Source organism: Rhinolophus sinicus, linkage group LG15 (assembly GCF_036562045.2).
Source record: "Rhinolophus sinicus isolate RSC01 linkage group LG15, ASM3656204v1, whole genome shotgun sequence".
Classification (NCBI taxonomy): Eukaryota; Metazoa; Chordata; class Mammalia; order Chiroptera; family Rhinolophidae; genus Rhinolophus; species Rhinolophus sinicus.
This window is the reverse complement of record NC_133764.1, coordinates 10,714,884-10,726,846: the sequence shown is the minus strand read 5'-3', so window position 1 is coordinate 10,726,846 and position 11,963 is coordinate 10,714,884. Positions and strand designations below refer to the sequence as shown.

General features: G+C 50.8%; 2 protein-coding genes across 7 annotated transcripts; one reads left to right on the top strand and one right to left on the bottom strand.

Annotated features, from left to right (window-relative positions):
• Positions 1 to 490: 490 nt before the first annotated feature.
• On the bottom strand, positions 491 to 2,149 carry SAT2 (spermidine/spermine N1-acetyltransferase family member 2). 2 transcript variants are annotated; one of them, XM_019745221.2, is made up of 6 exons: positions 1,826 to 2,149; positions 1,601 to 1,652; positions 1,385 to 1,468; positions 1,187 to 1,288; positions 1,016 to 1,047; positions 491 to 870 (listed from the first exon to the last, which is right to left on the bottom strand). In XM_019745221.2, exons 1-6 carry the CDS (start codon positions 1,889 to 1,891, stop codon positions 703 to 705), a joined length of 504 nt encoding a protein of 167 aa, XP_019600780.1. In that variant the 5' UTR covers positions 1,892 to 2,149; the 3' UTR covers positions 491 to 702. The 2 variants fall into 2 exon arrangements, with proteins under 2 accessions (XP_019600780.1, XP_019600779.1); XM_019745220.2 differs by having other exon boundaries at positions 1,007 to 1,047; positions 1,826 to 2,139.
• Positions 2,150 to 3,225: 1,076 nt separating this feature from the next.
• SHBG (sex hormone binding globulin) lies at positions 3,226 to 9,462 on the top strand. 5 transcript variants are annotated; one of them, XM_074319737.1, is made up of 9 exons: positions 3,226 to 3,240; positions 3,485 to 3,636; positions 3,802 to 3,893; positions 4,068 to 4,257; positions 4,580 to 4,778; positions 5,221 to 5,397; positions 5,752 to 5,959; positions 6,173 to 6,348; positions 9,221 to 9,462. In XM_074319737.1, the coding sequence occupies exons 2-9, from the start codon at positions 3,520 to 3,522 to the stop codon at positions 9,445 to 9,447; spliced, it is 1,386 nt and encodes a 461-aa protein (XP_074175838.1). In that variant the 5' UTR covers positions 3,226 to 3,240; positions 3,485 to 3,519; the 3' UTR covers positions 9,448 to 9,462. The 5 variants fall into 5 exon arrangements, with proteins under 5 accessions (XP_074175838.1, XP_019600729.2, XP_074175839.1 ...); XM_019745170.2 differs by lacking the exons at positions 4,580 to 4,778; positions 9,221 to 9,462 and adding an exon at positions 4,976 to 5,135 and having other exon boundaries at positions 5,261 to 5,397; positions 6,173 to 6,336; XM_074319738.1 differs by lacking the exon at positions 3,226 to 3,240 and having other exon boundaries at positions 3,431 to 3,636.
• Positions 9,463 to 11,963: the final 2,501 nt, after the last annotated feature.

Sequence of the window (11,963 nt, the reverse complement as noted above, 5' to 3'; positions counted from 1 at the left end):
GGGAAACGAGCCTCTTCCCCTCCTTGTCTCCATGTGGTCCTAAAGGTTTGATTTGGTTTTGCTGAACTGAAAACAAAGGCTTTGTGACTTTTAAAAAAGAAAGCACTAGCTAGCTGAGCTGTTTTTCAAAAAGTTGGGGCAAGTGGTCCTTCCCAGGGCCCTCAAAATGTTGCCACCAGGTGGCAGCCTGCTCCCTCTGTTGAATTGGTGGGCCTGCCTGAGTCTCGGATCCTGCACAGCTCATCCAGGCCTTAGAGGCCTTTGTCTAGGTCTCAAGTTATCAACAAGCCTCACATGCCAAGCCTGACTCCTTGCTATTCTTTTCTCTATATTCCACAGGCCAAAGCCAAGACTCTGGCCCACTAATGGTGAAAGTCATCTTGGGCCCACCTTTCCCCCCAGGAGCAACATCCACTGACCAGAACAGTGGGGAAGGGTCATAAAGGGGCTGAAGCACATCAAGTCATCAACTCTTCTACTCGACACCACATCAGGACATAGTAATTCTCATTTATTTTTCACCCTCAATAAGGAAGTTGGAAGACCTCTCCCTCAATTTTGCTCTTCATGTATTTCAGGAATATTCACCTCCAACTCTCCTTCCTTCAGGGAGGCCTTTGTCATCTGAGACAGTCTCTGAGGAGTGCTTGGGCTGGTGGGGAAGGAGAAGCTCAAATACAGTGAAATCCTCAACGGATGGCGTCACTTTCCTGCCAACTCCCTCATCGCCTCTCCCTCAAAGCGAAAGGAGTGCCAGCCCTCAGCTTCAGTCAGATCTTGGGCTCCTAAGGCCTTATACAAGTTCATGGCCCTCTTGTTCCAGTCCAGGACTGCCAGGCGGAACTGGGAGCAACCCTTATCCAGGGCCACCTGTGGGAAAAGATATCACTCACTTTCCTGGAGTTAGAAAGGAAAAGGCTTTCTCACCCTCTATTCAAACTGGGTGCCTCCCATACGCCTTTGCCTTTCCAGGGCTGGCTTGTAGCCCCATCCCGCCCCCCCTCACCTCAGCCACCTTTTTGATTATTTTGGAACCAATTCCTTGACCTGATGTGGGGAGAAAAAGACAAAAAAAGGGATTGTGTGAGTTAAAGGGGACCAAAAAAGGCCATAGGCTGGGATTAGATGGTTTTCAGGTCTATGGGTTGCTTTTCTCCCCCCCCCAGCCTCAGCCTCTGCCCTGTACCCCGGTATTCTGGCTTCACGTATATGTCTTCCAGATAAATGTTGCGTCCCTTCCATGTGCTGTAGATGAAGTAGTATAGCCCGTAGCCCACCACACAGGGCCCTGAAAAACAGAGAGAAAAGAGGGTTCACGTGGCTGGGTGCCTTGGGGAGAGAACTCTAAGGCTGACAGGAGAGGCGGACGTGGGGGTGTTCTTACCCTGTGGCTCTCCGGGAACAGGAAGAATCTCAGCTACCAAACAGTGATAGAAAGGATTCTCTCCGAAACCATCTGCCCTCAGGGCTGCAGAGATCCGAGTAGTGACAAAGAGAGAAAGAGGGCCTGGGTGTGTGCCCAACCCGGAGCTACAGCTTGGGGAATCCACCCCTCACTTCCTCCCCAGCCTCCGTCAGGACCCAGGCGCTGGGCTCCCACCTTCTTCACTGATCTTCACCTGATCCGAGAGTTTCTCGTAGTCAGCTAGTTCCTATGGCGTGGGGACAGAGGCTAGATTAATGCAGGTCCTAGAGCAGGATCTCAGGGCGCGATCCTCCCCTGCTCTCGCCGCCGGCCCCCCACATTCGGCCTCCTCCTCGCCCTCTCCAGCCGCGCCTCTCTGACCTATTCTGCGACCCTGGTTTTCCCGCCCTCAGACTTCACCCGAATCAGCCTCAGGATAGTTCCACAGTCTCCCTCCTCGGCCTCTCGGATCCGCACGGAAACCATCCCGATCCCCACCGTCTGGGACCGAGGTCCAAGATCCCCACTCTGTTCTGCAGGAACCGGAGAAGGGCAACTGGGACCCTTTTTAAAAGGCCTACAAACTCGGATCACGGAAAGTTGGGGAAGCGCGGCGATGGTGGGGGCTGCGGGCTGGGAAGCAGAAACCCACTTGCGGTTACCGCGGGACCGAGGGGTGGGCGGGGCGAAGCAGTGCTCACTGCCTGGTAGCCCCTAAATTCTGCCCTTGCTGGCGCCCACCCGCCAGCCAATCAGCTTGCAGAATAGGTACGTCCCCGCCCGCTAGCCCTACCCACCTAGGCGAGGTCTCGTGACTGGGCGCCTGGGCAGGGGTCAAGGCCTAGCTGCAGAGGCTTCCTCGCTCTTGTCCGGTGTCTCAGCCTACATCAGAGAAACCCCACGGCTCAAAAGTCACCTTCCCGTCCTTTAACTGACGTGTGTAGTGATTATCTGCTCTACCCTTCACTCTCACTAGCCTGTTCAAGCACACGCAGACCCTAGGCGAGCCCTAAGACCCCTCAGCTCTGAAAGCTGTTCCTACACTGCTCTTGAGTGGCTCAAAGTGTTGCTTTTCTGGGGACATTTGTATTTTAAAATGCGTCAGGGAGAGGGTGATGAATTTCTATTGGTAGATGGTTAGGCTTTGCAATAAATGGGTAAGAAAAGATAATTGGGAGTGGGTGGCGGCTCTCTTGTTAGTATCCACTAAATCACACTCAGAGACAATACCTTCCTATGAGGCAAGACAAAGAGGCCTGGGAAAACACTGAGGGAGGTGCTCAGCAGATACCATGCACTGTGTTTGCATTATTTCAATCCTCATTCACAGTAACCGCATAAAGTAGGTATTATTTTTCACATTTTACAGAGAAGGACTCTTTCTTTTTTTTAATTGGGGAAGGGGAACAGGACTTTATTGGGGAACTGTGTACTTCCAGGATTTTTTCAAGTCCAGTTGTTGTCCTTTCAATCGTAGTTGCGGAGGGCACAGTTCAGCTCCAGGTCCAGTTGCCGTTGTTAGTTGCAGGGGGCGCAGCCCACCATCCCTTGTGGGAGTCGAGTCAAACCAGCAACCTTGTGGTTGAGAGCCCACTGGACCATGTGAGAATCGAACTGGCAGCCTTCAGTGTTAGGAGAAGGGAGCTCCAATTGCCTGAGCCACCGGTCCAGCCCCCAGACAAGGACTCTTAACACACAACAGTGGAGTGACTTGCCCACAGTCACCCAGCCAGATATTTGGGATTCCATGTCTCAGCTCTAGTCCTGACAGGGATGCTACTTGAGGAGCCCAGGATCCTTTCTACACTTCAGGCCTGTCCAGGCAGCCTCCCCAGGTGGGCAGAAGACTTGGAGGACCCAGGTTAAGCTCTAGAGGGGGAGAGGGGAATGAGGTGTCCTTTCCCAGCTCATAGACTTTCTTGGCAGTAGGGGAGGGTAGTAGAGGAACTCTGTCCCTCACCTATTTGTCCCCACAGAGGGGTGGTAGGGTCAATGCCCCTGCCCTCCTTCTTCCCCCAGGGCAACCTTTAACCTTCCACCCAGCATGCACAAGGCTGCCTGCTCTCACATTCTTCCCAGAATTGTTTGAGCCACAGTGAGGACCTCAGCTGATTATGGAGTACAGAGGCCCTCTGGCTATAGCATGTTGGCTGCTGTTGCTACTGCTGCTGCTGCTGCTGCCACCTCACAGCCACCAAGGACAGGCCCTGAGACAGATTCCCTCCACCCAGGTGCAGGAAAGGGACAGGGTACTCAGCCCATGTATGTGTTTAAATGAGCTATACTTTGGCTCTACCCTCTTCCTTTCTTTTCTCCTCTGGCCTTATAGCAGTGCCTCTCCCTGTCTGTCTCTGGCATTTCCTTATTCCAGCTTGTTTATTATCTCTCTCTGATAGAGAATCCAGGACCCTCCTGCTATGCACCTCAGCAATGGCCCAGGACAAGAGCCTGTCTCCATCATGACCTTTAACCTCACCAAGATCACAAAGTATGGGGTTGATATAGTCCCTTGACCCAATCCTCTGATACTACGCTGTCTCCATCAGTTGTTCTTCCCTGTCTCCCTGTCCTCCTTTTTCTCCTTAACTCCACCTTCCCAAATCCCATATTTTCCCTCAAAGGGCACACCCCATACACAGTCTTTCCTTCTATGTCCTTCTAGAACCTCCTCCTCCTTTGAGTTTCGAACCTGGGATCCAGAGGGAGTGATTTTTTATGGTGATACCAACCCAAAGGATGACTGGTTTGTGCTGGGACTTCGAGATGGCAGGCCTGAGATCCAACTGCACAATCCCTGGGCCCAGCTTACAGTGGGTGCTGGACCCCGGCTGGATGATGGGAGGTGGCATCAGGTAAGCCAGATCTGATCCTGAGGGGTGGGGTGTCTTGAGCTATTCTGAGGAAAGGGAAGAGAGTCAAGTTATTGGGCATCCTGTTATCATTGTCATCTCATTTAATCTGCACAAAACCCCCATGAAATTGCAATTCTTGTCTCCATTTTTTCAAAGGGGAATTCTGAGGCTCAGTGTATAAGTGTCAAGTCGTAAGTGAGCCAAAGATGCTAGCTGACTCTTGAAGTGCATGTTCTTTCTGTTATACTTGGCTGCCTCTGAAGGAAGTGGGGGAGGCAGGCCCCAGGGGTCTCTGATTCTGCTTGTCTCCTCCTTCCTGCAGGTAGAAGTGAAAATCGTTGGGGACTCAGTGCTGCTGAGGGTAGATGGGGAGGAGGTGCTGCGCCTGAGACAGGTCTCTGGGACTCTGGTCAAAAAAACCCAGCCCATCATGAGGATTGCAATAGGGGGGCTACTGTTCCCAGTCTCCAGCCTCCGGTTGCCGGTAACTGCATCACGGGCGGGAACCCTGACCAAAGCTGGTAAAACATTGCTGGCTGGGTGGCCATGGGGGTCTATGTCCACACTTTTGAGGAAAGGGGATGGAATGAAAGGTACATGGGACAGGCCAAATGCTTGTGTCTCAGGGGGAATAAACTGAGGGTGGGGAGGCTGGGACTGGGCTCACATGCCCCACTCCCAACATCCTTGCATCTTCCCTTCTCCCCACCGGCTCCAGCTGGTCCCTGCCCTAGATGCCTGCCTGCGCCAGGATAACTGGCTGGACCAACAGGCCCAGACCTCAGTGTCTGCCCGCACTAGCCTCAGAAGCTGTGCTATAGAGTCCCAACCTGGGATATTCTTTCCTCCAGGGACTCATGCAGAGTTCAGTCTCCAAGGTAAAGGCTATTTTTCCCCTTCCATGGCCAACTCTGTGTCTGCCTTCCTCCATCTCCTTCCATCCTTCCCTCCATGAATCCCCAGCTTTGAGGCCTCAGGAGGATCATCTCCCTCCCCCCGCCAGACATTCCCCAGCCTCATGCAGAGCCCTGGGCCTTCTCTCTGGAACTGGAAATCCAGCTGGCAGCAGGCTCTGGCCACCTTCTTGCCCTTGGGACCCCAGAAAACCCTTCTTGGCTCAGCCTCCGTCTCCAAAATCAAGTAAGAGGGGACATTGCCTATATTCAGTGGCACCTGGAAGCAGTGGGGAAAAGGGGACTCAAAAATGTCAATATTAGGAAGGCTTAGGGATGGGGGTAGGAGGCCGGGGACACATCTTGAAGCTGTCCACAGCAAGCAAACAACTATTTATTTAGAGTGTATGTTTACTTGGGGTGTATGTGGCTTTATAGAAGGTCAAGCCGGGAGAACTGAGGCAGGATTTAGAAGGTGAGAATGGCCAGTAGATAGAAGGTGTGCTAAGAGGCAGAATTAAGGCAGGTAGGGGTGTGCCACAAGGAATAGCTGTGTTTCATTCTTTTCTCCCCCACTTACCCTGTCCCACACACTCTGCAGAAGGTGGTGCTGTCTTCTGGGTCTGGGCCAGGGCTCGATCTGTCCCTGGTCTTGGGACTCCCTCTTCAGCTGAAGCTGGCTGTGTCCAGCGTGGTCTTGAGCCAGGGGCCGAAGAAGGAGATCCTTGCTTTGCCTCCTGTGGGCCTGGGCTCCCTCCTCAATCTCTGGGTCCACCCGCAAGGGCGTCTTTTCCTGGGGGCTTTGCCAGGTAAGAGAGCCTGATGTTCAAGTTCCTCAGCACACCGTTGGAAATCTCTGGGAGGGCAGGAGAAAGGCCACAGGAGGAGAGAGGGTGGGGACAGTGGGAGGAAATGCTTTAAAAAATTTAGTTTTGGAGACGAGGGGCAGAGGGGAGGAGCCTCTGGATCCAAACCACCCTAATGCCCTAATGCCGTGCCTTCTCCATGCCGCCTCCCTCTAGGAGAGACCTCTTCTGCCTCCTTTTGCTTGGACAGCCTTTGGGCACAAGACCAGAGACTAGACATGGACCGGGCCCTGAGCAGAAGCCAGGACATCTGGACTCACAGCTGTCCCCAGAGCTCAGGCAATGGCACTGGCACCACCCATTAAATTCCCACCAAAGAACCCCTTTTGAAGGTCACTCATTTATTTATTCAACAAATATTTACTGTACATTGGCAGCGTACCAGTCACAGTGCTGAGCCTGGGTTGTGTTGATGAGCAAAAACAACCCTGCTTTCTGCTCTCTTGGTGCTTACAGTCCCCTGGGGGAGGCAGGCATTCATCAAAGACTAACAAATAAGTGAATAATTAGAAACTCTGATAATGCTGTAAAGGAGCAGTCAGGGAGTTGAGAAAGCTTGGAGACCAGGAGCTTAACCTAGACCCGGTGTCAAAAAAAGCTTCCTGAGGAAGCAGTGACTACTCAGCCTGAGATACCAGCAACAGCACCCACAGACACACACGCACCAGATATAGGTCACTTTCTGGTTGCCGGGAGCCCACCTCCTTCCCCAACATCTACTCCCTTCCCTTTGGGACTTTAGCTTCCTCCCTCTGAAGCTGGTTCTAAGGAGTCAGCAGGAAAGGGAAAAGATTCTGTTGTCTTTTAGACTGGCCACTGCTCTGTCCAAGGAAGGAGCAGCAGGGGGCGTGAGAGGGTCATAGAGAGGTGGGGGCAGGGGTTCTGGGAAAAGGGGTGGAGGCAGCAGGGAGAAAGAAAAAAGGAGGAGAATAGAGGGGAAAAGCCACCTCTTTCTCTCCTACTCTCCCGCCCTTGCTCCATTCTACTCAATTAAACAAGAACTGGCTTGTGCTGGTCACAGCTGGGAAAAAGACAGATTTAGGACTATCTCTGCCATCAAAGAATATGTTGACTCAGGCCCCAGATCTCTGGTGCCTCAGCCCCTCTCAGGGCCATCCTCCTGCCTCAGCCCCCAGCTCCCTGGGAAACCCTCATGGCCAAGACCCCAGCCCCTAGCTCCCAGCTCCCAGTCTTCAGCCATCTTAGGAATCCTTGCATCCTAGCTCAAAGCTCCCAACACCCTAGGGAGCCCTGGGACTCCAACCCTCAGTACCTATCTTTCAGTCCTCCCTCTCAAGAACTCTTCACCCATTCCCCATCTCCAGACCCCATGGAGAGCCCACTGTACCCGGCTTCCAGCGTCTCACAAGGATCTTCCTAGCAGTAACCCAGGCCACAGGGTGAGTCACTCATTGGACCTGCTGTCCCCTTCTGCAGGGATGAGCTAGGGCATAAATGACCCCCCCCACCCCCCACCCCGGGGGGAAGGAGGCTCCAGGAGAGTCTCTACGGTAGGAGACACAAATCTTCCCGTCCCTCCTAATCTTGAGTTTGCAGGGTCTACAGGTGCTGCCATCATTGTTCTTGTAGTCTCATTCTTTTGTAGAAGAGTCCTCAGCATGGCCAGGGAGCCCAGATTCATTTCTGCTCTTATGAATCTCACAATACAGGGCTGGGGGTGGCCAGGCAGCCCATAACAAGAGAAATAAATAAGCAAGATTATTTCAGATAGTGGTTAGCTCTATAAAGGGAATAAAATCCAGCAATATAATAGAGGATGGGGGGGGGCAACATTAGCTGGGTGATTAAGGAAGACTTCTCTGAGGCAGTGTCACTTGAGCAAAGACCTGAATAATGAAAAGAAACTAGTCCTGTGGGGCCCTCCAGTGTGAGCCAGTGGGTAGAGAGGTTAAAGCGTCTGGGCACAACTGAGTCCCTACCAAAGGAATTGTTCTGAGAGGCAACTTCCTGACTCTCTGTCCTTGAGGAATCTCCCAGGGACTGGCTTTTCTCTCCTCCCTCCACCCCACCCCGTCCAGGACACCATGCCCCCAACCTCTCTTTCTCCAGCCTGCCCTAGATTCCAAGATTCCTGATTACCAACCAGAGCTGTCTACACTCTTTCATTAAGAATGACTTTGCTTTGACACAGACTCTGCCAGGCCCCCACCAAGGGCACCTACAATGCCTGCCCAGTGTCCTCTGCTTCTCCCACACCCCTACAAACTTTTCCGGAGCTTGGCATCATACCCTGCAGTCTCCAGGCCTGGTCTACCCACTTAGTCCACCCTCTCCGCTGCCTCTCTCTTCCTCTCCTTCCCTCCCTCTTTTCACCCCGTTCCTTCTCTCTCTCTTTCTATCTCTCTCTTCCTCTCTTTCTTTTTTTCAACTAATGTTTATTGGCTGCTGACAGTATGGCAAACACTGTGTTAGGTAGTCTGCAGGGACTCCAGAGATGAATACAGTTAGGTCCCTGGCCCTGGAGAACCAGGGTCTTGGGAGAGATAGACACGTAAAATGCTTTAATAGAAATCTTTAAGAAGTGCCAGGGAACCCTGTTGCAAATTCCACTAAGCATCATCGAAAAGGTAAGTTTTTGGAAGTGTGAACTTGAACAAATGACTAAACCTCCTTAAATCTGCAAAATAGGGAAGTTACCCTACTCATAGGCTTGCTGTGAGGCTTTAATGCTACCATGTGGGTCAGATGCCCACTACAGTGCCTGACATAGAGAAAGTCCTCAATAGATGAGAGATTTTGCTCTTGTTGATATCACTAACCTTGTGTATATTTCTTGAAATATAAGTCTGAGCCTGTAGGCTCATAAAAGATGAAGAAGGGTGTGTGATGTGGCTGAACCAGGGGCAGGCTGAGATGGAAGGAGAGCAGACTAGGGATGCTTCCTAGGCTGCTTGGTCAGAGGCCTTGTATGTCCTGCTGAGGAGTTGGAGCTTTGATCTGGTCAGCAGAGAAACATCTGTTTTTCTTTCCCTTTCATTTATTTTTCTAAATTGTGGTAAAATACACATAACATAAAATTTACGATCCTAACCATTTTTAACTGTATGGTTCAGTGGCATTAAGCATATTCACAGTGTTGTGCAACCATCCATCCATTCCCAGAACTCTTCATTTCAAAAGACTGAAGCCCTGCACCCATTAAATAATAACTCCCATTTCCCCACCCCCATGTCTGTGTTTCAGAATTATTTTCTTTCCTTGTTCCTGTTTCTGCAAAGACCCATGTTGTTGGGAACCCAGATAGCCAAGTCCCTGGGATTTTGTGGATTTCGGGGGGAGAAGGATCAAGGGACACAGATTTCATGACTGACTCTGGAAATGAGAGAGGCAGCCAGCGTGAGAAGCCGTGGGCTGCTGTGAGCTGCCGTGGGCTACTGTGTGCTGCCATGAGCAGCCGGTGGCCAGTGTGAGTGGCCGGCAGCCAGCGTGAGCAGCCGGCAGCCGGCGAGAGCTGCAGTGAGCGGCTGACCGATGACCAGCGACCGACTGCCTCTGCCGGGGGGAGCGCAAGGCTCATAATACCAGCATGGGCCAGGGAGCTGTGTCCTACACAACTAGACTGAGAAACAATGGCTTGAACCAGAGTGGAAGGGAGGAGGTGAGGCAGAAGAAGGAGGAAAAAAAAAAAAAAGCATTAAAAAAAACTCATCTTGGGGGCTGCCGGATGGCTCAGTTGGTTAGAGCATGAGCTCTGAACAACAGGGTTGCCGATTGGATTCCCACATGGGCCAGTGAGCTGAACCCTCCACAACTAGATTGAAAGACAACAACTTGGAGCTGATGGGCCCTGGAGAAACACACTGTTCTCCAACATTCCCCAATAAAATTTATAAAAAAACTAAACAAAACAAAAAACTCATCTTCTCAGTAAGGCCATTCCTGACCAGCTAGGCACTCCCTGGCACATCACCGTTTTATTTTTCTACATAATATTATTTTATTTGTTTGCTTGTTTTTATTGTTTATTGGGATGGGAGGCCCAGGAGCACAGGCACCAAACAGCATCTGGCTCTAAGCAAATGCTCATTAGATATGCATTAAATAAATGAACGGCAGTTGGGGGTGGGCTCTGAAGTGTGGGCAGTCTTCCCGGATGAGGAAATGAAATGGACAAAGGTGTGAAGTCAGGAGTAAGGACAGCTTGTCCCAGGAGTGGCCGGCTCAGCTCTAGCAGAGGACTAGTTGGGTCCTAGTGGGAAAGGAGGATCTAGACTGGAATACCCTGAGGAATCAGGATCCATCCTGCAGGGTAACAAGAAGCCACTGAAGACCTTTGAGCTGAGGAGTGGCCTAATTAAAACTGTGTTTTGAGAAAATTAATCCAGAGTCTGTGACAGAAGGGGCTGAAGCAGGGCCAGCTGCATAATTTTCAGGACCTACTGCAAAATGAAAATGAGGGATACCTTGTTCAAAAAGCAGGAAAAAAGTGCTGTTCAAGGTACTAACATATAAGATGTTTTCCTTACTTCCAGTTCTTTTCTCAACTGCTCATGGTGTTTTTAATCTGCTATTTAATGTTCTACATAAAGAAAAATTAACATTTGTCTACCTTCAGTTTATTGATGAGTATGGAAGGACTGAAAGGAAAAGGAATTATGGGTTGCCCTACCTTTCTCTTTCCTTCTATATTATCATTGCCAGCAGAAGTGGTTGGCTAAATCAGGGACATAACAACTGAGGAAGAAGGATATGATAAGATGCCTCAATCGTCCATGTCTCCTAGAAAGCCATTGCCTTCTTTCTGTTTTCAAAGCAAATTCTGCTTTGAATGGAACGTTTGGCCTCTCAGCTGTCGGTACCTCCATTTATTCATGTACACTTACCTTGTACTCACTTGGAGTCTCGCTGAGCTCCCATGCATGGTGCTCATGGAGCATCACAAATTGTCTATTGTGCATATCTCCTCTGCTCACACACATGCTCCATTGTCTCATTGGACTTCACTTACAAAGCATAAGTTCAAAGACAAAATTATGAAGAATTTCAAGATGGTGACAGCAGAGCACTAAACCAAGCACAAGGCCATTTTGAGCATGGACCTTTTTTGACTGAGCAGATCCCAAGTCCATGAAGGCTGGCCCTGGACTGGAGGGAGAGAGTTTGAGGGGGAGGGTGATAGTCAACTGGGAGTTGTTGAGGACTAATGCCAACGATTTAGGATGAGAATTGAAAGGAGAATAAAAACCTCCGCATAGCAAAATATTTGCGGAGAAAAACAAGATTTGGAGACGAAAAGAGATAGATAATGGTTCTTAACATGAGATCATTAGAGGCTCTTGAACCCCCCCCAACTAGATTGTGGATATCTTGAGGATTAGAGTTGCACAAGGTCTCTAGTAGGTGCTCAATTAATGTTTGTTGACCCAAATGGGCAAATGAGGAGGGGGGTGGACATGGGGGTGGGAGGAGACAGAACACCTAAGCAGACCTGGCTCCAGGGCTGAAGTGTCAGGCAATGGTGAGGGCTGGCAATGTGGTGTTGGGAGAGCTTCACTGAGAAATATGGTGGGAAAACCAGGAAGTCCCTAGGCTTGGAGAGAAACAGATGGTAGAAGAAGGGGCTGTGGGACTAGAAAAGGAGGTATTGGGGGACTGGTAGCACCTCCCACAAGGGGAATTTCCCTTCTGTGGTAGCTTCTATCCATGTCTATGTAGCCTGTTCCAGCTTTCATCCCGCCTGTCTAGCACCCTGGCTGGTCTCTTCTGTTTTTCTTGGTCTCTGGCTCCTCTATTTCTTTCACATTCGGCCTTGTCTGCTGGATCTTAATTTCTTTCTAGCTCTCTGCCCGGGGGGGGGGGGGGGGGGGGGCATTTCAGCATGTATCTGCTTCCCCCTGTCTCTATGTGTCTCTGGGGTTATCTTTTCCTGTACTCTGCCCAGATCCACTCTCTATTCCCTCTACCCACCCGGATCCAGTCCAGTCCC